Source organism: Akebia trifoliata, chromosome 3, assembly GCF_017979445.1.
Source record: "Akebia trifoliata isolate Shusen 1 chromosome 3, ASM1797944v1, whole genome shotgun sequence".
Taxonomy (NCBI): Eukaryota; Viridiplantae; Streptophyta; class Magnoliopsida; order Ranunculales; family Lardizabalaceae; genus Akebia; species Akebia trifoliata.
This window is the reverse complement of record NC_141377.1, coordinates 44,427,287-44,451,933: the sequence shown is the minus strand read 5'-3', so window position 1 is coordinate 44,451,933 and position 24,647 is coordinate 44,427,287. Positions and strand designations below refer to the sequence as shown.

Here is a 24,647-nt window from a genome sequence, read left to right as displayed (position 1 = left end):
TCCTCCACCTGCCATGTGGCATTTATTGGATTCTGTTTGACTCATAAATGTTTGACAATCCCTTTGAATTGTATACTAGACAAAGACGATTTAAGGTCTGGCTGGGTTACTTTAAGTGGTCGCATCATGTTTGTAGAATAATTTACTCGCATCTCATTGGCCTACTAATAAATCAGAATCAGCAATCAATGATTTTGGTTCTACGTTGAATCCGTCTTGTGTGTCGGCCGTATTGCAAAGCACGTAAGTCATGACTCATGAGTATGTTTAATATATATAAAGTTATGGTGATTTGGACATACCCCTCCAACATTTTGATTTTTATTTGAGGTACCCTTATGTTTTCAAACTAATGGCAGCCCCTCTTGAACTTAGTCTTCTTTAATGGATTAGTTAAAACTTCCAAAAATAACTTGAATGCCCTCCTCATTAAACTCTAGCAAAAACCGCTTAAACCACTCATCTTCAACTTTGATATTTTATTTGCTATGGTCTTCAAATCTCAAGGCAAGATAAGATTTTTTTTTATTTTTTATTTTTGAATAAAGGTAAAAAATAATATAATTTTGATTAAAAATATAAAAATATAAAAAATGATGAGATTGAAAATGATGGATTTGAGATAAGATTGAATAGATTAAAAGAAATTTACCATATATGTGGAAGGTCTTCAAGATAATTGGGTTTGAGAAGAAAATCAAAGGCTTGTACTTAGAAGTTGCAGGCTCACGTAATCTAGTATTAATATTTAATAAATTAGTTAAGTGATTACAAGGGGGTCTGTTATCAATTTGAAAATATATGGGGGGTGATCTCAAATATTCACCAAAACTTGGATAGGAATCTAAAATCTAAATAACCCATAAATTTAACAAAAGGGTGAAAGTAAAAAATTTGTGACACTCAATTGTACAAAGTTATACATACTTTTTTTTTTTTTTTTATAACGAAGGGTATCTGGGCCAGTTTGTGTGCACCAGACTAGTCCAATTTTTATTTTGGTTGATCAAATAATTATACATACTTTTGGGATCTTAGTCTATTATGGTAGACTAATTGAAAATGATGTAAATGTCCTCCTCTTTCTCTAGTAATAAAATATTTGAATTCTTTGTTGAAAACTCATCAAATTTAAGGTAAATTTTTTTTTTTTTTGATTTTGTACATAGGTTTGAAAATCGAAGAAGTTAAAATACCATAACATAAATTCAAATATCGTGTCTAGGTAATATCTTATGTCAGGGGTAAATTTGACTCTCTTAATTGTTATATTCAAGATAAAGCGAAACATTCAATTTTTTGGGGTTAACGTTCCTTGTTAGTCTTCATCAAAAGAAAAATGTCTTGGTTGAAACATTTTAAAACAATACAAAACTTTGAACGATAAAGAGCTACCTAGATGATTGAAAACCCACAAGGAATAAGAAGTCCAAAGGGGTCCCATGTAACCAGGGGCGGAGCCAAGATTTTACCCATGTGGGGGCAATCAAGAGTAGATTTTTTTATTTTTTTGTGGGGATAACTAAAGCGAAAAAGAAAATAGTTGTGGGGTAAATTAAGATTGGAAAAAAAAATTGTGGGGGCAATAGTGGTAGAATTTTTTATCCGTCACTAAAATTTGTTGCAATATCTCACTAATTTATAAGGTTTGAAAGTTCTTGTGGGGGGCAAGTGCCCCCACAACCCCCATTTTAAATCCGCCCCTGCATGTAACCAATTTAATAAATAAGTTGGGTTATGTCGTATTTAGATTGGCACACGTAACCTGTGAGTACGACACAATTATAACTTCGTTAATTTGTTTGTAAATCTCTAACAATGTTGGATTGGGTTGTAAGCAGATCAAGCAGCTTAACCTATATTTCATAATATAAATGAATGATATGTGGTCAATTTGTATGTGGATGGCAGGTCAACATGATATGTTAACAATATAAAAATTAAATGGATCAAAGTGGATTGATGGCCCTAACCTAGATACATCCTATTTGATAATCGGGTCAACACGATTATGATCTAAAAACGTTTAGGCACAATCCAAATTGGCTAACTTCATGTCATTTTTAAGTCGTGTCTTCAAATCATGTTAAGAATATGAAAGTTGATTTGCCATTGGTTTGAAAACTCGAGGGTATCTCTAATATTCACCAAAATACGAAGGGTTGTATCTAAATCACCCAAATAATTAATGTAGTCTTGGAGTTTGACTTTGCTGTGGTGGGGTCGTTGGGACCAGGATCAGGTATTTTGACCTCAAAATGGAGAAAACGTTCCCGCTCGGAGTGGAAATATGTTGTAAACCGCGTAGCAGGGACAGACCTCTCTCGTTATCGTCCATAGGCGATACAGGAGGATTCGACCTATGTTTCTATGGTTTCCCATCTAGGGTTTGTCTCTGCTCCGCTCCAATGGTGGACCTAATGTTCTAGTTTTAACGTAAATGCTCTCACGTACCATGTTTTCTCACCTTCAGAGAGATGTCTTGGTGGCAAAGTGCCTTCTCTTCCTCTTCGTCTCCCAAAACCACCATTGATTCTCCTCAGAATCGAAAGCACACTACATATCTCTTCAGGAGATATCGAGATTCGCTCGCTCGGCCTCGGCTCACGCGACAGCGGAAGCTTCGACACCTAAGTGATCTTGAGGTGGGGAGAATTCCCCTAAATAATCAATTGGAGAATTCAGAATCTGAGTCTCCTTCACCGAGAATTCCGGATCATTTCCCAGCCAGGTCGTTATCAGTGGCGCCGCAGCCGTTGCCGCTGCCTGCATGTTCTGCATTTCTTCACCGTAATTCGCGGTCGTGGGGTTCTGATACGAAGTATTTTCCACTCCCTTCGCCGAAGGCAGGTCTGAGCAGAGGGAGTGGAGAAGAGGGGATTAGATTGGATTCTTTGATTGAAGATGGTGCAATAGGAAGGTAACAAATTTAGATTGATTTTAGTTAAATTATGAATTTAGAAATCTTTAAATGCCTGGCGACAATACGATTTTGTAGTTTTATTTGGCTTCTACAATGTGAATTGAGAATTGCTTCTTGTTAGAAATATGTGATGATGCAGAACCATGGTTTTAAAACAAGTTTTGACGTCTCGTCCCGTCTCTGAACGAGACCGAGTCATCTCGGATGAGTTTTCTGATACGTTTGAGTCGTCTTGTTCAACAATGAGAAAAATGAACCATGGTTTTAAATATCGTCCAATGCGTTTGACTTGTCTATCCGTCTTGTTGGTGGACGATACCGAGATGTATCGGATGAGATTTAAAACCTCGTGCAGAACAGATTGTTTCACCATTTTAGATTTTTGTTTTTGTGTGCATCAAATCGGAAAAAAAAAACAAGAAATAAGAAGAGATGAGATTTTGCGGAATCACTCTAAAAGGAAGGAATTGTTCCTTGGGATCTAACACTTCAAGGTGGAGAAAATAACTCTCCCAAACAGCAAAATAAGTATTTGCCGCACGCAATGATTTGCTTGGGCTAATTTGCATACAAAAAAAATATTCCCTGAATTTTTTATTTTATAAATGGTAGTAACTTAAAAAAACTGATACCTTCAAAAACCTCTAGGAGGGAACTGAATTGTGAAAGCTTGCACTTATTTTTTGCATTTATCCAATATTTTGTTGTGATTATGGTTCAAAGTTTCTTCATGTTTAGGAAAAAAAAATCTTGTTTCAGCCTCTACTGGAATGAACATTGACCCCAAATATTCAATGTTTCGGAATTGAAACTCTTGGACAGTCTTGGTTCATATCCTGACTGAAACATTGCCTCGGGACAAGAATTGAATCCATGGTTGTGACTCGTGAAAGGACCAAACTATAAACTTTGAAATACATTGCAAAGAAAAACTAGTTCTTCTGTCTTGTAGATATATGTTGAATATCCTATACATGAACTTGTATATTTAAAATTAGATTTTTAATTTTAAATTCTTGTTCTTTTTTAGTATTTCTTACACATGGATGCCTAATATTATTTTTGTATTTTTCACATCTGAAAATTATGTTGACTATGCATATATTACAGGAGATTTTCTTACCAGACCATACACAATATTAAAGACCATGCTGACACATTGTCAACTAAATCTCCAATTGATTGTCGTAAAAAGGTGCTACAAGGTCCAAATAGTGTTGAAAATGTTCAAAACAATTTCAGGCATAATGTTCCTAAGATGAATGCTTCAGCTAGTAGTTTCTCAAGTCCAGCATGTAGCCCCCAGAGATTGAGTACCGGAGATTCTTTTCCTTCTCATTTTGTGGCTTCTCAAGGATTTCCGGTTTGGTCAGCCCCAGAGATCCCAATTGTAGATATGCTTACAGGCTCCGCATCCCAAGCTTCACAAGATAAAACTTTTTCTAGCCCTGAACTCTCTCCACTTCAGAGTCCCAGCTTGAATCCCAAATGTCCAAGTGGAGTTACATCCCCGTTGCATCACAAGTTGTCTCCAGAGAGATGTACGGCATGGCACGACAGTAATGGTCATGTCACTGTTCACCCTCTACCCCTCCCTCCAGGAGTTGCAATACTTTCCAAGTCAAATTCCATTCGTCAAACTATGGTTAAACCTGAGGTATTACCGATGACAAGCCAATGGAAAAAGGGAAAGCCTATTGGACGTGGTACATTTGGAAGTGTTTATGTTGGTACCAACCGGTATGCAAGTACTCTGTAGTTTTTATGCTTGTTTTTTTCTGCTACAATGGACACTTATATTGTCTTTTTCGAACAGGGAAACTGGAGCTCTATGTGCAATGAAAGAAGTCAATCTAATTCCCGATGACCCTAAATCTGCTGAATGTATAAAGCAATTAGAACAGGTTATTCCCGAGATCCTGCGCATTCTTCAAGTCAAGTCACATTGGTATTTTGTGTTCTAGATCCAGAATATCAGTTTTTGATTTTTATTTATTTATCTAGATCAAGTTGTAAACATATGTTAATAAAAAAATAGTACAAAATAGGATGAGGGATCACGTTATGACAATTACAATGATTGCACAAAAGCATTTCAGTTTTATTTCTTTATTTTTAAGTTTGTGAAATCAGTTTATTTTCTGTTCTACCCTGGTATTTAGACAGAATTGAATGGAAGACCAAGGATGAGTTCAGCCTACCAGTAATTTTTGCGATAAGGCTTTGATGATGATGACGACCTTAGTATTAAGAGTAAATCAATATAGCATTCCACATTTATGGGTGTTGCTAGGGTTAGAATGCAAAAGAAACGGTCGGTGTTTCACAGTAGTACCCATCATTCAAATAGTGATTACCAACCAGTTTCTGTAGGTGAATTGGTGAAGATGCGTTCAAGAAAACTAGTAAGAATAGTTCTTTTTTTTTCCTGAATAGAAATTTTGACAGTTACTAAAATTATACAATTATACAGAGTTTTTGCAGTGAAACAGTAGTATAAACTGAAAACATTGGTTTCTCTGGTTGAGTATTCTTATAGTTATAAAAAAAAAAAAAAAATTAATTCTTTCTAAATATAAGTTTGGAGTATATCTTAATAATGAAGGAAATAATCCACAATGTTTTGCAGAAACTGGAAAAGTTGTGTTTTTGTATTGTCTATATCTCATGTTATATTTCAAGGAATTTGTATTCTTTGCTTCAGAATTTCTGACTGAACTTGTGTTCATGCATGTCAATTGGCACAGTGTACCCATTTCTGAGTTAAGTAGATCTAGGATGACTTCTTGTAGGTTCTATGTTAGTATTTCCAGCTGTTACTTTTTATTTTTCATTTGAACTGAGAATATAATCATTAGCTACATATATTCAATTGATATATTGAACCTTCTATCTGGCTATTGATGTGTTTGATGGTTACTCTTAATGATTTTCATTGTTGCAGGAAATTAAAGTTCTTAGTCAATTAAAGCATCCAAACATTGTGCAGTATTATGGAAGTGAAATAGTGAGTGCTTCCTTGATTGCATATATATTGTGTATGCTTCCTTTGAAAATTAAATTTATTTAGAGACCCTCTTTATTTTTGTAGGTAGAGGATAAATTCTACATATATTTGGAGTACGTTTATCCTGGCTCAATCAATAAATATGTCCATGAACATTGTGGAGCTATTACAGAACCTGTAGTGCGCAATTTCACCCGCCATATTCTATCTGGGCTGGCTTACTTGCATAGCACAAAGACGATCCATAGGTAAGAATGTTATTTTTAATTTGATGTAATGAAACTATATCACATCATACACTTTACAGAAAATGTTAGAATATTTGATCAAAGTGCTTGTTCTTAATGGGTATCAACACACGGCTGGTGCTATTTTTGAATGTGTGTGTCTTTTGGGATACTGTGCATTTGGATGCCACCCACTTCGCACCTTTTCATTTTCATCAGCACCTGCAATGCTGCTCCAAAGTACAGTTGGCCCAAACTATGAAACTGGAAGATTCTTAGGATCTTCCAATATCGATAGGTTGGAACTCAATCAATGTTTTATGCGTAATTTTTTTATTATGGTATTCCAATCTTGTGCATTTAGGGCCAGAACCTAATTGAACAACCGATAGAACTGAAGCATGCTAATGTTGTCATTGAAGCATGGTGAAATGCTGTATGTAAAAATATTCCATGGTGTAGGCAAACCAAAGTTGGGAGAGATGGAACAACAACAGTGGAGAAAAAAAAAAGGCATTAAAAGTATCGTTTATTGTTTTGATATCCATGCCTGAGGAAAATGAAAGGCTCATTGTCGAGACAAAGGCCTAAGCATTTTTTTCTTCTGTCTGAATATTTCTTAATTTTCATGTGGTGTCTTTTTTTTCTGAATGATCAAAATTGATATTGATCGTGCCACTTTTTTTTTTTGGAAAAGTGATTGCTTGGGCCAAATTTGATGATTATATTTTACAGGGACATCAAAGGGGCCAATTTGCTTGTTGATGCATCTGGCGTCGTTAAGCTTGCTGACTTTGGGATGGCAAAACATGTGAGTTTGAATTTCTAAACACCTAAAAATTCTTCTATTTTGTGTATTCATTTTAAGTCTTTTCCTGATCGAAATATAATGATGATGCATTGTTTCTTCCCTATTATTTTTGAAATGTCCTAGATGAAATTTTGAGAATATTGTCTTTCGAAAGCTGGTTCATCTCTTTTTCATTGTATTTAGTGGACTGGGGATGACATTCCTTGCCTTGATTAATCCTCCTACTTACAGAAAATAAAAAGGAAAAAAAGAAAATGTAACTAGGTGGTCTTCTATGGGAAGCACTCTTTGTTAGCACTTTTTTTTTCCTTATCTTTAAGTTTTGTAAAATAACTCAGTACTCTCTAAAAGAATAAGAAAAATGAAAGGATCCTTATAATCAATCTTCAAGGGAGTCTTTTTTAAGGATTTCTTGGGTAGGTGGGAGTTGGTGTTTGTTGTATTTCTTTTGAGTAGTGGTTTGGGTTCTTCTCTTGTATTATGGTTGGTCATCTCAACCTCCCTCAATGAATATCTTTTATTTATCATAAAAAAAAGGGATGCATAAAAGAGTTTGACCTTGACAAATGAAAATGTTTATTTGGTTACCATGGATGTTTGAGTTTGTTATTACTCATGAAAAAGGGTATAACACCTCAAAATGTTGGCACATGTTTGTAGAGGAGGGAATTTAAATTAACTATAATCTTTATTACCTGACTGGACCTTGGGCATTGCTTGTAGCAAATACTTCCATGCTGTTTCCGCTTGTTTGCTCAAATCTGATGAACATTGAACTAGGGGTGCAGCACATGCTGAGCTAAACCAGACCCAACTGACCGTACCCAGAGTTAAGATTGGGTTGCATCAAACTTTTTGAACATTGGGTTATGTGTTGGGAAATTACAACCTGATTCAAAGTTGATCACTCAATTGGGCTCAGGTCAAGGTATTGGGCAATAGACAACCCAATCCAAGCTATGCGGTTTGTTTATGTAAATGGGCAAGGCCCAACCCAACTTGGATTTGGTTAGGAACTAATGGTTAAGTAGTTTATGCTTCAATGCACTTGGGTTGGCAGTTCAAAAAAATCCTAAAAATGTTCTTGTTACAAATTTTTTGAGGTGAAGAGACAAAGGCTGAAGTGCCCGAATAGCCCAAAAGCATGAGGTGTAACGGTTTTAAGGCCAAAAAAGTACCATCTCTGTGCAACTAAAACAATAACCGAATCATAATTCAAGGTCAATCACAGATGTGAGCTTGATCAATTTAAATGGTGTTTCTATTTTCTACTTCAACGAAGCTCTGTTTATTTTAGAAATATTGTCACCATTATTTTTTCTAGCAATCAACTTTATGATTATTTATGTAAATATAAAAGTATTTGAGAAGAATAATGGTCATGTCTTAATTTGAGAGCTTGGCAGGAATTTATAATAATAGAGTCAAAAGACAAAACTACACTTACAAATAAGAAATAAATAAAAGCTATTACTAAAATAATAACTAAGACTAAAATAAGAACTAGACAACTAGATTATTTCCAATACTCCCCCTCAAACTGGGGCAAATATATCAACTAAACCCAGCTTGACAAGGTGAGAATTAGTGATAGAAGGACCAACAGACTTCGTAAGTATGTCGGCAAGCTGATCTGAAGAAGGTTCGAAAATTGTTTGATGATCACCAGATCAAACTTTTTCCTTGAGAAAGTGAATATCAATCTCAATATGCTTACTTCTTTTGTGAAGAACTAAATCAGAAGCAAGCATGATAGCATATTTATTGTCACAAAACAAAGTAGAAGAATCAACAATAGGAAATCCCAACTTTGTCAACAAAGATCGAAGTCAAATTAGCTCACATGTGCCAAAGGTCATAGCACGATATTTAGCTTCAGCAGAAGAACGAGAAACCACATTCTATTTTTTACTTTTCCACAAGATAAGATTATCACCATAAAAAGTACAGAAACCAGAAGTAGATCTTTTATTTGTGAAAGAGCTAGCATAATCAGCATCTGTAAAACAAGACAAATGCGGCTGAGTAGTCGAAGAGTAGAAAAGCCCAAGACCAGGACACGACTTTAAGTAGTGAAGTATACGATAAATGACATCAATATGAGAAGTACGCAGAATATGAATGAATTGACTGACCACAAAAGACAAGTCCGGTCTAGTGTTAGTCAGATAAGTCAGACGACCTACAAGTTTCTGATAAGAAGAAGGATCCGATAAAAGATCACCAAAGTCAGCATGAAGACGATAATTCTAATTCATAGGGGAGGAAACAAGACAACAATCAAGTATCCCAGTGTCCTAAAGAAGATCCAACGTGTATTTGCATTGAGATAATGAAATACCACGGCGAGAGCGAGCCACTTCTATTCCCAAGAAGTACTTGAGTGGACCCAAGTCCTTAACCTTAAAAACACGACCCAATAACACTTTAACCCTGTCAATCCACTATGCATCATCTCCAATCACACTAATATCATCAACATAAACCAAGACAATGGTGCAACAACCATCCACTCCTCAACGAACAAAGCAAGTATGATCTGAGTGACATTTGGAAAACTCCATAGATAAAATAACTTTAGAAAATTGTTGAAACCGGGCTCGCGGGGACTGCTTCAGGCCATACAGTGATTTAAAAAGGTGGCATACCTTCCCAGAATATTCCCCTTGAAGACGAAATCCAAGAGGAGGGTCTATATAAATAACCTCAGTCAAATCACTATTTGGAAAAGCGTTTTCACATCAAGTTTGTGAAGTGGCTAGGAGTTGCATGCAGTTAAAGAGATAAGAAGTCGAACAAAGGAGAGTTTGGCAACAGGAGCAAACATGACACCAAATTTTTTTCCCGGAGTCTGTGTAAACCCTTTAGCAACTAGGCAGGCCTTATAATGATCAACAGTGCCATTGGCGAGATATTTCACAATGAAGACCCATTTATAACCAACGGTTTGCTCCCTAAATGAGAGAATAACTAGCCCCCAGGTATTATTTTTCTATAAAGCATCTATGTCAACAATCATAGTTTTAGTCTACTGAGGGTCTCGCAAAGCTTCTGATATAGATTGAGGAACTCGAATAAAATCAGTAGCTGCAAGGTAGGCTTGATAAGATGAAGAAAGACCCTAACAAGAAATAAATTAGACAATAGGATGATCAGTAACACACCCCTTCTTACTTTTGTGAAGGGCAATAGGTAAGTGAGAGTAAGAAATAAAAGGAATAAGAACAAGTATATGTGTAGAGGTAGGAGATGATATACCTGAATCTAAGGAGGAGGTTGGGAAGGGTGTAGAGGGGCAAGGGTGACGAGTGTAGACCTTAAGTGTCAACGAAAATGGAGGAAAAACTGGAAACGGTAGCACTATAGGAGACGGTTCCTACAAAGTAGATGTGAGATGGAAGTATGAAATATTTTCAAAGAAAGTAACATTAAGAGAGTGTATGACACGGTGAGAAACGGGATCATAACACCGATATGCCTTTGACATAAAAGAAAATGCATTGAATAACTTTGTCATCCAGTTTTTTGCGATAGGGAGTTCTGTCCTAAACAAAGCATGTACACCCAAAGACTCGAGGTGTGATGGGGAAGAGAAGGCTATCAAGTTGAAGGACATGAAAAGGCACCTGTCCCTTTAAGGTGCGACTCGGAATGCGGTTAAGAAGAAAAGCCGCAGTGAAGATTGTCATATTCCAATATATCTTAGGAACATGTATTCCACGAAGAAGGCAACGAACAATTTTCATGAGGTGGCGATTCTTGCATTTTGCCACCCCGTTCTGCTCAAGAGTATAAGGATAAGTCAATTGATGAAGCATACCATGCTCATGAAGATGGGAACGAATTCCATCATATATATATTCCTCTCTCCATTATCGGATTTAAGGGATTTAACAATGATATTGTACTGAGTTTGAATCATTTTAAGAAAGTTAAGAAAAATAGGGAGCACCTCATAACAAGAACCCATCAAATAAATCCAAGTGCAACGAGAATAGTCATTTATAAATGTAACATAATATCTATGACTATTAAAAACGGTAACAGGTGAAGGCCCCCACATATCAAAATGAACTAAATCAAATATTGCAGTAGCACGATTCATACGAAGAATATAAGAAGTACGTGTGTGTTTAGAAAGTTCACACACAGAACACTGAAATTTGTGTCCACTACAAATAATTTTTAAAGCAGGAAATAAAGAATATAAGTGTTGAAAATAAACTTATAATGAGAGAGCTCCTCCCAATAGGACTGAAGAAACCCAAAATAATCAACTATACTATGTGTTCCTTGGGTAGCATAGGCAATGTCTAGGTAAAACTCATAGATCCGTGAGTCATTCCTAGCATGAGCATATGTCTGAGGAGGGTTGACCACAAAGATGGAGCAGTTTTGTGATATATAAACATGGTATAGATCTGTTGTTCTATTGAGTTAAGTAGCCATCCAAGAATAGTACAGTTATCGATCTCCCATTGGTCAAATTTGGGATCAGTAAAGGGTGGTTTAGTGACGGTGCCCAAAAGCCATTCTAGATTTCTCGCTACTACCCAAATAAAATCGCACAGACCGAGGCCAGGACTGGAAATTCTAACCATCTAGTAGGGCATTGGTTATACGCTGGATTGAGGAATTTTCCCCAAGGGTTGTAGTAAAATCCTTAGTCTCGCGAGTTGTCGTCATTACGCACTATGAACAACAAGAAACTTTGGATCGAAGGGAGATCTCCTGTAGTAGTAGTGTCGAAGGGCAGCAACAAGAACCTCTATTACTGTCGTATACAGCCACTGTTGTTGTCACAAGGTAGAAAAATTGTTCTTGATTTTTGTCGGCAACACCAAATTGCTAATAATCGCTGTCGGCATCACCAAAACAGCCACTGCTGCTGTCGTAGGGCATCAAACACTGGCTTAGTTGCTGTCGTATACACCTAAGCAGCCACTGCTGCTGTCGTAGGGCAGAAAAGTGGCTAAAAGTTGATGTCGCAGCACCTAGAACAACCACTGCTGTTGTCGTAGGCAGAAACATGCTAATAGAGGCTGTTGCAGCATCCCGAACAGCAACTGCTGTTGTTGTAGGACACCAAGCATTGGCTTAGTTGCTGTCATATACACCTAAGCAGCCACTGCTGCTGTCGTAGGGTAGAAAAGTGGCTAACAGTTGATGTCGCAGCACCCAGAAAAGCAATTGCTGTTGTCGTAGGCAGAAACAATGCTAATAGAGGTTGTCGCAGCACCCAGAACAGCAACTGCTGTTGTCGTAGCACCAAAAAACAGCAACTGCTGTTGTCGTTGGGCAAGAAAGATGCTAATAGTTGTTGTCGCACACCCTAAAAACAGCCATTGCTGTTATCGTAGGGGATTTTTATTATTTATTTTTTATAATTTGGATGAACAAACCCTAATGTATGGTAGAAACACAGCACAAAAAGATTATCACAGCATGTGATTAAATCCCTATCGCAACATTTGATGAAAGAAAATTAAAAGACCCGGAAGGGGAGAAGATCGAATGAGGTTGCTCTAGGTTAGGGGTTAGTGAATAAAGAGGTGGAAGAGAGGAACCAAGGAGGGAGGGCGAAATTCCTTGGCTCTGATACCAAGAAGAATTTGAGAAGAATAATAGTCAGGTCTCAATCTGAGAGCTTGGTAGGAATTTATAATAATAATAGAGTCAAAAGACAAAACTGCCCTTACAAATAAGAAGTAAATAAAAGCTATTACTAAAATAATAACTAAGACTAAAATAACAACTAAACAACTAGATTATTTCCAATAAATACTTAGGTCATTGATTTTTTGTTAAAATTTCAAAGCACCGTGCCATTTAATTTGTGTAGAAGTTCAGATTCTAAGTTATAGTTGCTATACAGCTGCTTGGTCCTAATATTCAGCTGAATCTTAAAAAAATTTCCTCAATGCGTATTGAAAAACAACCCATTCTTTGAAGATTTCTAATTTTGAGTCATTTTGTGCAATTCAATTTAATAAACTATTTGAATAATCGATTGGCAATCTGTATTACATTCAGCTCAGTGGACAAACTGCTTATCTTTCAATGAAGGGAAGTCCATACTGGATGGCTCCAGAGGTATCTCTTATCCCGCTTCTTCATAAATTCTCATATGGCTCATACATCCACTGTTTTCACATCAACGTCTGTATGCAGGTCATACAAGCTGTGATGCAGGAAGATACTAGTGGGGATGTTGCTCTTGCTGTTGACATTTGGAGCTTGGGTTGTACTATCATTGAGATGCTGAATGGGAAACCTCCTTGGAGTGAGGTTGAAGGGGTAAGCATAGCTTCTTTTTGTTATGTTTTGGACTTACAAAATTGTCCTGCAAACTGTTTTGTGGTTGCAATATGAATTTTTCTGTGGAGTTACATGAAGTCCTAAAAATTTTAGGCATACATGGAAAAATTAATTTATTGTGACTGCTTTCTTTTCTTAGTATGTTGCTATCTAAAGCCCAATCCTCAATTCTTTGGCCAAAGATGGATTGCCATGCTAAGAGTGGTAGCCATTGTTATTTTCTATGCAAGTATGAGTATCATCTGGTCACAAGTCTGTAAATTGTGCTCCATGACTTGTGATGTCTTTATGACTTAGATGTGCATCTGCTTCGGTAAAAATGTGCGTCAGCTTCAGTATAATGAGACTTCCTATGCAGTTGCATTTTCATTCATATTAGGTTGGACCGTTGATGCATTATTTGTGAAAGTAGATCCCAAGGAAAAAAAACAGAATTTATAGATCAAACTTCTCGGAAGGGTAGAGATTGGTGATTAACATGACAACTCTTCAGAAATGGGAAAATACGATTAGATCAGTGTCTATTGATTCATAATGAGGCCTTAGTTGCATGCAATGGAGTCAGAGTGGGTACACATTCCAGAGTTGGAGTTGGAAGCAAGCATTGATTCTCAAAATTCTGGGTATTGGAGCGGCTCATAAGGTCGATATTATTGTAATACTGTCTTTTTTAATTAATGATCTAATTAACTCAATATCAAGTTTCACTTATTCAGTATTGTATGGCTAAATATTTATCTCAAATACATGACAAACAATTAAAAGTTGCAGTTCAAGAGATGGATAAGACAAATAGCCAGGGGGGCAAGGGGTTTTGGAGGTCTTGGTGCAGAAGAAAGAGTGCCTACTTGAATGGTGAAATCTTCCTACAGTTAAAAAAGGCACAAAATAGTCAGCTAACACTAACTTAAGCTGAATGCTTTCAATAAGAAAAAGTTACAAAATTGAAGGCTCATCTAAATTTTCTGCCACCACACTTGCTCTCTGTGACCCTGACCCACAAGCAATCAATCTCCTAGTCTACCTTGCAGAGAAGTGCTCTCTATTCGTATCTAGGAGATGCCTCCAATCCACTCTGTAGTACTTAAAAGCATCAATAAAACTTTTCCAAATAAAGTCACAAACCAACTTTCTCGTCCACTGTTTCATGGTGACCAACTTGTAGTTTGCTTTCAGTATCATAACCATTTCAAGACTTAACATCCAAGTCTAGGATGTCCACACTTTTTTTTTCTTCTGAATTTTATATTTTTAATATGGTCAGACAATTGATATCAGTTCATTGCTTCTCTTATGCATACTTCCCTTGTACTTAATAAATTGTTTATGTTGCTTTTTTTTTTTTTCTTTCTTTCTTATCGACAAAGGTTGCAGCCATGTTTAAGGTTTTGAGTGAATCTCCTCCTATACCAGAGACATTATCACCATCAGGGAAGGATTTCCTGCAATGTTGCTTTCGCAGAAATCCAGCAGAGAGGCCATCAGCAAACAAGTTATTAGAGCATCCTTTTATAAGAAACTCACACCAGCCAGAAATTCCAGCTTGCACACACACATTTTCTGGAATGAAACTGATGGTAAATCTTTAATGTCACGCATTCGGTTGTTTTCACCCATTTATAGGCTTCACAGGGCTTGTATGATAAGATTCTACCCAACATGTTACTTTTACAGGACATATCAAAATGTCCAAAAGAATGGACCAAGTATAAAGTTGATCCCATGCCAGTCACTACAGGTGCACATTCAACGACAAAAGGAAAACTGCATTGCAATTGGTGAGTTTCTTCTACACAAAAGAAATACTACATTCCGCAGATTGGTTGTATTATAACATTATTGTTTTCTCCAGTGATACTGTTCAACAATCTTATCCTGAAACTTCCGACACTGCAGTGGCCTCCCATCATTCTCCTCGTTCTACCTTGGAAGCCCTTCCTAGTTTATCTCCACACTGGAATCACAGTACACGTAATTCCAAGCATTCCACAAATTTTCTAAATGGTATACACCTAATTACTGGGAGCACCTGCTCTTATGCCCTTCCAAAGATTCTCTGAGAGAACCAACTTTGGTGTGCACAAACCTGCATCAAGGCTCTCCCAAAAAAATTCTATTAGCCATGTATAAAGTTCTGTCTCGTCTCACTCTTGTTGATGCCTCTTAAAAAAGTGATGATGTCTCTATAACCCGACACCAACTTGAGGCTGGGAACTGGAACAAGTTTGTTACGCGGTTCATTGATTCAAAGCTGCTTCAAGAACCCAAGCTTTGTAATGCCTACTTACAAATATTTTTGGTCTTTTGTACTATACAAATGATTGAATCAATGAATTTGTAGATGTTAGTCTTTAGTAGCCTGGCTTAGTTATTTCATCATCTGCATTCTAGCATTCATTTCATGCATATATGATGAAAATTAAAAATACAATATAAAGTTTGTTAATATGTTGCTTGTGTATTAATATTATCCCTATCCCCTACAAGGAAGACAGATTCTTTCTCAAAACATATCAAATTTGAATTTGGATGTGCTCAATTCTGGTACTCCCACCCTTAAGCTACGTATTTCAGTTGCGACTCAGCAACTTTACCACTTTTATTTTTTGGGTGATTTAGACATACCCCTCCACGTTTTTGTAAATATTAAAGATACCCCATGTTTTAAAAGTGATGACATTCTCCCCTTGACCTAGGTCTTTTCTCTAAGGAAATTGAACTAGAAGCACCACATCCACATGTGTTGGGTCTATGTGTTGTGTCACCATGTCTCCACCATTGTATTTTCTAAAATCTCATGTAAACTTGAATAACACTTGCATTCCATGAAAAATAGTAAGAATCAAGATCGTTCACAGTTTGTCTCATTTAACATAGGTAAGAAAGCTTACATGAGATAATATTAAAATCCAATCACCCATCCATTAACAAGGGATTAAGAACATGCCTCATGAACATAACTGCCCCACTTATATCATCCCTAATTATAAACATGAAAGGGTGATTTGCAACAAAGTCTATGGGTGCCAAAACGGAGAGGCATTGCTGCATTACAACAACAGCAGTAGCAGCAGCTGCCTCTGTTCCTTCTTCATCAACTTCCACAAAGCACTTGTGGTAGGCTCCTGAAACATAAAGCCTACCACCATCATATAGGCCCATAACCATCTCGGTGAGCTCTGCTTCATAACGATCGAAAGGCAACACCAGTCCTATATCCTTGAGGGTCCTCGATGCTTCAAAACCAAATGAAATCTTAAACTTTGGAATCCTGAAGTCTCTCACTTCAACACGTTGTATTGGGAGATGCTTATCCAAGAATCCTGGATCATAAGTAACCTTGTCTATCATGTTATGAAGCCCATTCCTCTCGTTTGGAAGGAAGATATACATAGAAAAGCGTCTTGGATCATCAAGGCCTTGCTTATATGGGAGTTGGAGCACTTTGAAACTGTTGAAAAAGGAAATAAACTGATTCTCCTTGCTAGTCATGAAGGGAACTTGAACTGAGTTTCCATCGAGGAGGTAGACTTCGGAATGCCTGGTTTTCAATCTATCGAATTCTTGGTTCCATGTTCCTTTGAAGTAGAGTGCATTAGATAGCACTAGTCTTGTTTCTTTGGTAATGGAGTCTGGAGGAAGAAGAGCTTGAATGAGTCCATTTGTTTCTTTCTCAGCCCATGTATTCACCTTCTCTAACACCTCATTGTCCTTCATCATGATCAATTAATTTATTAGAAGAAAATAGTTTCAACTTTCAAGTTATAATGGGATCTTATGCATGTATCGATCTTGTATATTAGAAATACAGGAAAGAAAAAGGATAACATGTAAGAGTCAAATGGTGTGTGAGCAAAGATTAATGAGAGTTGATATGAACATACTAAAACTGAGAGACATGGTGCCCGGCAGATTAGATTACTTTAGATCCGGACTATTAATTGTAACTGTTTACAATGATTCTTTGGAATCTATTTCTTTGCATTTCTCAGGCACCTTGAAACCTATTTCTTTGGCTACTTATGTGATTGAGTTATCTAAGATTTTTATTTTTATTTTTTAGATGATGAATTGTGATCAAGAGAATAGACTCTCGTTGTATCCCTGAAACATATCTCTAGAAACTTCTTGTTAACTTGAGTTCATACTGGAATAAGGATCGAATTGGGTTTTAAATAAAAGATTACGTGTCTCGAGTTCAACCTGTGGCGCCCCGCCAAACGCTAACACAAATCCCAAGGCCAAATCCCAAGGTACTAGGTGGCACCTCGAAATTTCGGCATGGTCTCCTCTGTTTATGTTAGCGTTTCACGGAACTCAAACCTGATAAACCAATTTATATCAAAACCTGTATATAAAGCTGTAAATACAGGAAATGAACAGCGGAAGACTAATTACATCTAACATGTAAGTAGATCAGAGTGCGGAAGATTTAATCATATACAGGCTTACAAAATACTCTCACTCTAACATAGGCCTAAACTCTCAATCCCAAAAACTACATACATCCTGGATGAAACTGGCAATTCTAACAGATGTAGCCTTAGTGCTCACCAGGCAATAAAATCTGATCGTCGATCTGATCGACCAGATACTCCTCAATTTCTGCCTCTACGCCTGCCTCGACAGCTGCAAGTGCTGAAACTAAAAAAAATAGGAAGGAAAGGGTGAGTAACGAAAGTTACCCAGCAAGTCCACAGCCAATTCCTACTAATAACCCTTCCTAAGTATGATCGAATAAAGCATACTGAACATTTTAATACATGCAAGGTTTTACAAGGTAAAATACGATCAACTGGTACATATAGCCAGGGATGAGCAACTAAACAGTTTAAAAATTACACATAGCATCAATCGTCCATACTCGTTACACATTCTCCATTTTATGCAAATAATGTTGACAACATTGAAATAATAGACATGCTTATCAGTTTATAATCCGAAATATAACAACAGATACATAATACAAATGGTGGAGTATTGGAATTAAAGAGTTGGGATTCACGACTGGATCGCTCCCAGTCAGGACATGATATTCCTCAATAACATCGTAGTTCCTGATTTTGTGGCTGGTCGTGTCTACCACGCTTGTGGAACCATTTATCCGGCTCAGGCTGGCCGTTTGACGTGACCGTAAGCAATGGGTCTCTTTTCGATGTGTCAGAACGTTCGACTACTACTAGATTGTTAGTGATCACTGACTAATCATCTTCGTCTATGCCTATCAGGCGTGCATGTAATTCCCAAATGACACTCCACTCGTATACGACCACCTTTACAATACACGTTCACTGGTAAAGATAAGAAAGGAATGGACCCGGATTCCAGTTGTGACTCCACTCTCATACGCGTCCCATACCACGTATGAGTTTGGTGGTCCCTACCGTACATCCCAGGATAGTGTACCCCTCCGGATGATGTGACACACTATCCCTTCAGGCATTCACAAACCCTTTAGCAGCTCACAAATAGTTACGTACATATATGATTTTTCATTTAAAAAAAAAGAGAAATTAACAGAACAGGGTTGAGAACGGATATCCAGTTCCTACCATGCAACTGTGGCCACCCGGCCTAAAATAAATAACAGTACTCAGCGCACGCGCTAACATAATCGGAAATAAACATGCAACCCTTTCATTAATAACCTGGATATCCTTTCAACAACCTACACACAACATACAATGTAAAAGGCAGACATCACCCCTCGGGTATGATTCTGACAATTTACCGTTTCATTCTCTTTTCCCATTCTCTCAACATTCTCATTTTTCATCCTTTCAAATCAACCATTCATTCCAATCTTCCAAAGTCATTCTTTTGATCTTTCCATTGAAAACCCTCAAAGTTTATTTAAAAACAAAGTCCCAGCGATGCTCGGGACCAAGGCTGTTAAAAATAGAGAAAGCTGGTGAAAATTTGGCTAAGTGTTGGAAACTCAATTTTTCAAAGTTTTTGAAATTGAAAACGGGTTTTTCGAAATGAAAGTCTCGATCATGAGATTCGACACCATATAGTTTTTGTAATCTAATTCAAAGAAACGCGAAAGTTATTTCATTTTGAAAACTTGCCGGAAACGTCGAAAATTACGTTTTGTTCTTTAAACCAAAATTCGGATTTTTGATCCTTTGAGATTTGGATCTTGAAACCATTCCCATTGTTCCGAAATGGGGGGGTAAAACCTTAATTTCATTAAAGAACTTAAAGTAAATGGAAAGTAAAAATTAAAGAGGACATTTACTTAAATGTTTTTAATGAAATAAAGGGTGACAAATAGTGTATAAAGTGTGAGGAGGTCAAACCAAGAGTCAGAACACTGTTCTGATCAAAACTGTGTCTGTCGGTGGCTGTCGGTGGTAGAACCAGGATTCTGTCGGTGGAACCGACAGTTTACTCATCGGCAGATGTCGGTGGGACCGACGGTCCTGCCGACAGAAACAAAATTTTCTCGCGTTATTGTTTCGTCGTTTCGGTGGCAGAAACCTCATTCTGTCGGTGGGACCGACAGAATGCCTTCGGTAGGTGCCGGTGGCACCGACCCTTCCCACTTACAGCCTGAACCTCACTCGCGATTTTTGGGTTTTTCAATCCCTTTTTCGATTTCTTCTTCCATTCTTCGAACCATTCGACCCACCCACGATTTTGTTATCAAAATTCGATAAAGCATAACCAAAACACCTACTTCTACCATGAATTTGAAATCAAACATCAATTTCTACGATTTAAATGCAAACAATAAGTTTTGTTTCAAAACCCTAAATGCACATTTCATAAATCTAAAGCTACCAATAAGAATTGGAAGAAGTCCCTTACTTGGTTGTGGACGCCAAGGGTACAAGCTAGCACTACAACTCAAGGTTGGATGGCTCAAGAGTCGAGGGGTTGGGCTGACTTGGATGCGAAACGAGCGAGGGTTTGCAAGGTATCCGACAATGACGTTCTCCTTCGCTTCTACAATGAAGTATAGACCTAGCTCCTAACTCGATAAAGCCCTCGGACGGAAGATGTGGAGGTTTACTCGAGCTACCCGGCTGGTTTTTGATGGAGGATGGAGAAAATGAACAAGAATGGGTAAGTAAAGATGGTGAAGTTGTAGCTCTCGACGTGGCCGACAACTTTGTCTTCTTCGTCGAGGTTCAACTCGGCTTCGTTCGGGCTAGAACTGATGACAATGGGTCGAAACCCTTGGATTGAAAGTGGCTGTCGTTTGGGTTTCTTAGAGAATGAGAGAGAAATGAAATAAAAGAAAATCAGATTTTTCTTTTATAACACAGCTAAGGGCATACTTGTAATTTTCCCTCATTTCTAGTTTCGATCGTAACTTAACTATTCGGACTCGGAAAACGACAAACGAATATACCATTTCGAATATTTTTCGATTCGGATCTAATGGTGTCATCAAATCTTTTCGATTCTTGCTCTAACGAAATTCTACTGTTTTGGGTCCCACTTAACACGAAATTCGAGGATTCTATAACTTCTCTATCCGAATTCGAATTCAGACTTGCTTACAGGCTAATGTATATATTTCGATCCTTTTGAATCTAATGGCGAAGTTGATTTTTCCTCGAAATTAACCATAACAAGATCCGAGTATTTTACTCTAAGTCTCTCATTCGATATTTTCTTCCAAATCTCACCATTTAATTTCCTCGAGATATGAGTTGAAAATCCGGGGTGTTACACAACCTCTCTTGATTCTTTTTCTAATTAGTTTTTTAAGATTCTAGACCATTATTTCCAACACATCCTACGTCATAAAAATTACAAAATTTGATCATTTAAAGGAAAATCTTCTTCAGGTCGTATATCAGTATGAGGGGTGTCCATGAGTCAGTTCCAGTACAATTCCTAAGGTATTTAGAACAGAAACCATTATATCTTTTCGGTTTGGGTTAAAAAAATAAGTGGAACCGGAACAACCAAGAAATGCAATTACCCATCAGTTTCGATTCTCAAGAATCAAATGGGAAAAAAGTATAATTTTAATCATTGTAGGACATTTTTTTTCCTTTAAAAAAATTAACATCTAATCTAAAAAAAATATCAACTTAATTACATTTATTTGGAGTTAATGATTTTTTTTTTAAAATTAAAATTTTATCATCTTTACAAGTAATAAACATTTAGAAGAGGTACACATTTTTAACCTGCATGCATAATTCATATGAAAATTTTGAAGAACTTTTATGTAAACTGTATTAATATCAAAATGTTAAATCATCTATGATACCAAAAAAGAAAGACAAAATAAACCTGAGGGGTTGGCTCAATGGCAATTTTGAACCGATAAGCAATTAATGCTCGTAAGTCTTGAGTTTGATAGATACTTAGTATGAGCATTAATTTCTCAGGACCCACCTGCGAGGGTGTATCCTCACTTACTTGGTGCGTGTGATGTGCGGGAGTTGCACATGCCTCGGGACTAATCCTTGCACAAGACCGTGGTTTATGCATATTAACAAAAAAACGACGATTTTTTGAAACAAAATCTGTCTTGCATCTTTGATGATTAAAAAATGCAACCTTTTCATTTGTGACAAAAAAACCCATTTTATTCCCGATTTTTTCACAAGAAAAAAAAAAAAAATTAAACACTTTCTTATTTTTTCAATATGGGATTTGATACATGATAGAATTTGGTGGTTCATAAATGTAAAAAATATGAGATTTGATGATAATAATTTATATATATATATATTTTTCATAACTTTTAATATATATATTTTATCTTTTATTTTTATCCTTTTTTTTTCTCGTTTTCAACGGTTTTTTTTCAAAGTTTTCCTTTGCTGGTTTAAACCCGTACTTTGATTTTGTGAATATGGGTCTATGGATTGGGCAAAGGCCAAATACTAGCCCGATCCACTATACTCGATTATATTAAAAAAAAGGAGAAAATAAATCAGTTTTGAGTACCCATCAATACAACCTAATGATTCCGATTTCTATCGGTTTGATTCTATTTTACACTTGATTCTAATCGGTTTCAATAAAAAGGGAATCAGAACCAGGGTTTTCGATTTCAATTCGATTTCAATCAAATGGGCACCCATTCACACCGTTAATCAATATGATGTCAAGGCTACAGTTGATCTGCTAGATTGGCCCACTACCATCGCTAAGATAAGTGCTTGCCCACCAGATCAGATCTCCTTCGATGGTTGAGATGTAACGGATCATGTAATTAGATAGTGCTCTGCTTTCTCCTATCATCTCTCTTAAATACACAAACTCTTTTTCCCTTACATATTATTAATGGAATTAATTTCTCCAAATTTCAGACGTATCGAAGAGAGAATTTCATGAGAAAAAAAAAACTGGAAAATAGTAAAACTAAAGAATTCGATCAACTTCACCTTATTTCGGAAATCAACAGCCTCAGCTTCTGCTCTGTAGATAATATTAACGATTTCTTTGAAAGAAGGTTTCAGATTGAGAGATCTTTCAACCCAAACACCATTTATGAAAGACATATGGGGTCCTCCATTGATCGAGGATCCGTTGACCGAGTCGATGAGTCGAGAAGCAACCGAGCTAAGATGATCGAGGCTATTGGCCTTGCAGAAAGATAACATCTGTTCTAAGGTACGACCATTCGATCCACAAGCGACTACACTCAGAGCGAGGTACATTGAAAAGGGAGAGAATACGAAATTCAATCCGTTTGACTCGTTAAACTTGGCGAGTCGCAGGCATGAATCGGTTTGGACGCTCATGGGTAGCCTCCACTCCATTTCCATTAGAGAGAGAGAGAGAGAGAAGTTGAAATTGGAAAATATAACGAACTCATCATCTTCATTCTTTATAAAGACGGTATTCAGGCATTTACTTTTGCTACATCAAAAATGACATCTCACAGAGATCCAATTTTTTTTTTTTAAACAATTTCTTTTGAAGTTGATTGAAGGTTTTGAAAATAGACGGCTACCGAACTTTTCCAAACTTAAATATGGAATTCAACGTTATAAAATAATCATTTTTGAATTTTTTTTTTCTTCAAAATTCATAGATTTCGTCGACCAATCAAATCATGTTTTTGGATGCCAAGATGTGAGTTAAGTACCGTAAGTAACGGTGAAATCCTTACTAGCTTAGTAAAGCTAACATGACTTTTTTTATATTTTATTATAGAGAAAGTGAGATTCACCCGGGCGATCTAGATGTTTCATTTATATTGCAATTTCTGTGGAAGTATACTCTTTTCGAGGCAGGATATTCATGCGTTCAAATAGTTGTATCTCATCATCCATTTATCGATTTTTAACGTATTCTATGCCCAATCATTCGTATCGAAAATACTACATTTCTTGAGAAAAAAGATTTTCGATCCCGAACCCATCTTCCTTCCTGAAAGAGGCAAACAACAAAAAACATCGTCCGAGCACCCGTTATCATTGAAAACTCGAAAGTTTTTACGTTTTTTTAAATGCTCGTATCTCACTATCCGTTCAGGTCGTGAATTCGTAGCACATACCTACTTGTCCGTACTGATGTTAGCTATGTCACCATGTTCCTAGATTTCGTCTGCGAGACCAAAATCCTTTTCAATAAACGTGATTTCCGTGGAGGTATTTATTTTTTAGGTTAACGTGTTTTTAATAAGATCAGTAACTTAGAGCTTATGGGATTCCAACATAAGTCTATGGTATCATCACCTAAAGACCTTTCCAATTAAACTAGTTGTCACTTGCTGTTGCTAACACTTATTGACATATATGATTCAAACTCCATATTTCTTAAGACTCTTAATCCTCCTACCCCCATGGTACCATGTTGCATATCATGACACAAGTATGGGTATGGTATCCTTCTATGTGAGACACACACACACACACACAAAATAAGCGTTCTGTTGTCAAAATTGGGAGTTAAAGTTTTGTTCTATATGGCTAAAAGTGTCAGAATGGGCTGATTTTTTGAGCGGTAATTATATTAAAGAAAAAATAGTGCGAGTTGTTCAACTTATTTTGATTAGCCTTACGCTAATTAGGTCTACAAATACATTTGGTAACAACTTAATTGTGAATTGTTAGTGAGCTCAATACTTGAATATCCAAATCTGGCATGAGTCGCAGTGTAGGTAGAGGTGCCTTCACAAGTTAACTTTTACCTAAATATGCTAAATTCACAGTTAGAAGTTTGGTGCAGCCTCTCTTTTGTGTTTTGGTTTGTTAATTGGACTAAAAGTTTTTTTTCTTTTTGGCCTAGATCTGCTACAATGTACAAGACAATTGCAACATCGATTGTTGATCGGAATAATTGTTTTTTTGCCTAGATCTACCCCAATTTGTGGACAGAATAATTTCATGAAAGTCAATTACATTCAATTTTTTGTGGAGTCATATACATATCTGACTT

The 24,647-nt window shown here is 36.7% G+C and overlaps 2 protein-coding genes across 4 annotated transcripts; one reads left to right on the top strand and one right to left on the bottom strand.

Moving 5' to 3' along the window:
- The first annotated feature begins 2,245 nt into the window (after positions 1-2,245).
- Positions 2,246-15,734, top strand: LOC147407237 (mitogen-activated protein kinase kinase kinase 5-like). 3 transcript variants are annotated; one of them, XM_086435703.1, is made up of 11 exons: positions 2,247-2,920; positions 4,034-4,663; positions 4,740-4,827; positions 5,868-5,930; positions 6,015-6,178; positions 6,893-6,968; positions 13,002-13,061; positions 13,140-13,265; positions 14,654-14,863; positions 14,961-15,064; positions 15,183-15,734. In XM_086435703.1, the coding sequence occupies exons 1-11, from the start codon at positions 2,478-2,480 to the stop codon at positions 15,226-15,228; spliced, it is 2,010 nt and encodes a 669-aa protein (XP_086291829.1). In that variant the 5' UTR covers positions 2,247-2,477; the 3' UTR covers positions 15,229-15,734. The 3 variants fall into 3 exon arrangements, 2 of the variants coding, with proteins under 2 accessions (XP_086291829.1, XP_086291828.1); XM_086435702.1 differs by having other exon boundaries at positions 2,248-2,920; positions 15,139-15,734; XR_015176724.1 differs by lacking the exon at positions 15,183-15,734 and having other exon boundaries at positions 2,246-2,920; positions 14,700-14,863.
- Positions 15,735-16,086: 352 nt separating this feature from the next.
- Positions 16,087-23,043, bottom strand: LOC147407236 (serpin-ZX-like). Its single transcript, XM_086435704.1, has 2 exons — positions 22,646-23,043; positions 16,087-16,997 (listed from the first exon to the last, which is right to left on the bottom strand). Exons 1-2 carry the CDS (start codon positions 23,027-23,029, stop codon positions 16,200-16,202), a joined length of 1,182 nt encoding a protein of 393 aa, XP_086291830.1. The 5' UTR covers positions 23,030-23,043; the 3' UTR covers positions 16,087-16,199.
- Between the last annotated feature and the right edge of the window lie 1,604 nt (positions 23,044-24,647).

Excerpts from the sequence above, each read along its gene's own strand:
- LOC147407237 (XM_086435702.1), top strand. The coding sequence starts at position 2,478 with ATGTCTTGGTGGCAAAGTGCCTTCTCTTCCTCTTCGTCTCCCAAAACC. Across the intron at positions 13,062-13,139 it reads CATACTGGATGGCTCCAGAG|GTCATACAAGCTGTGATGCA; the intron begins GTATCTCTTATC and ends GTCTGTATGCAG. Across the intron at positions 15,065-15,138 it reads GGAAAACTGCATTGCAATTG|TGATACTGTTCAACAATCTT; the intron begins GTGAGTTTCTTC and ends TGTTTTCTCCAG.
- LOC147407236 (XM_086435704.1), bottom strand. The coding sequence starts at position 23,029 with ATGGAAATGGAGTGGAGGCTACCCATGAGCGTCCAAACCGATTCATGC. Across the intron at positions 16,998-22,645 it reads CTGTTGATTTCCGAAATAAG|GACAATGAGGTGTTAGAGAA; the intron begins GTGAAGTTGATC and ends ATCATGATGAAG.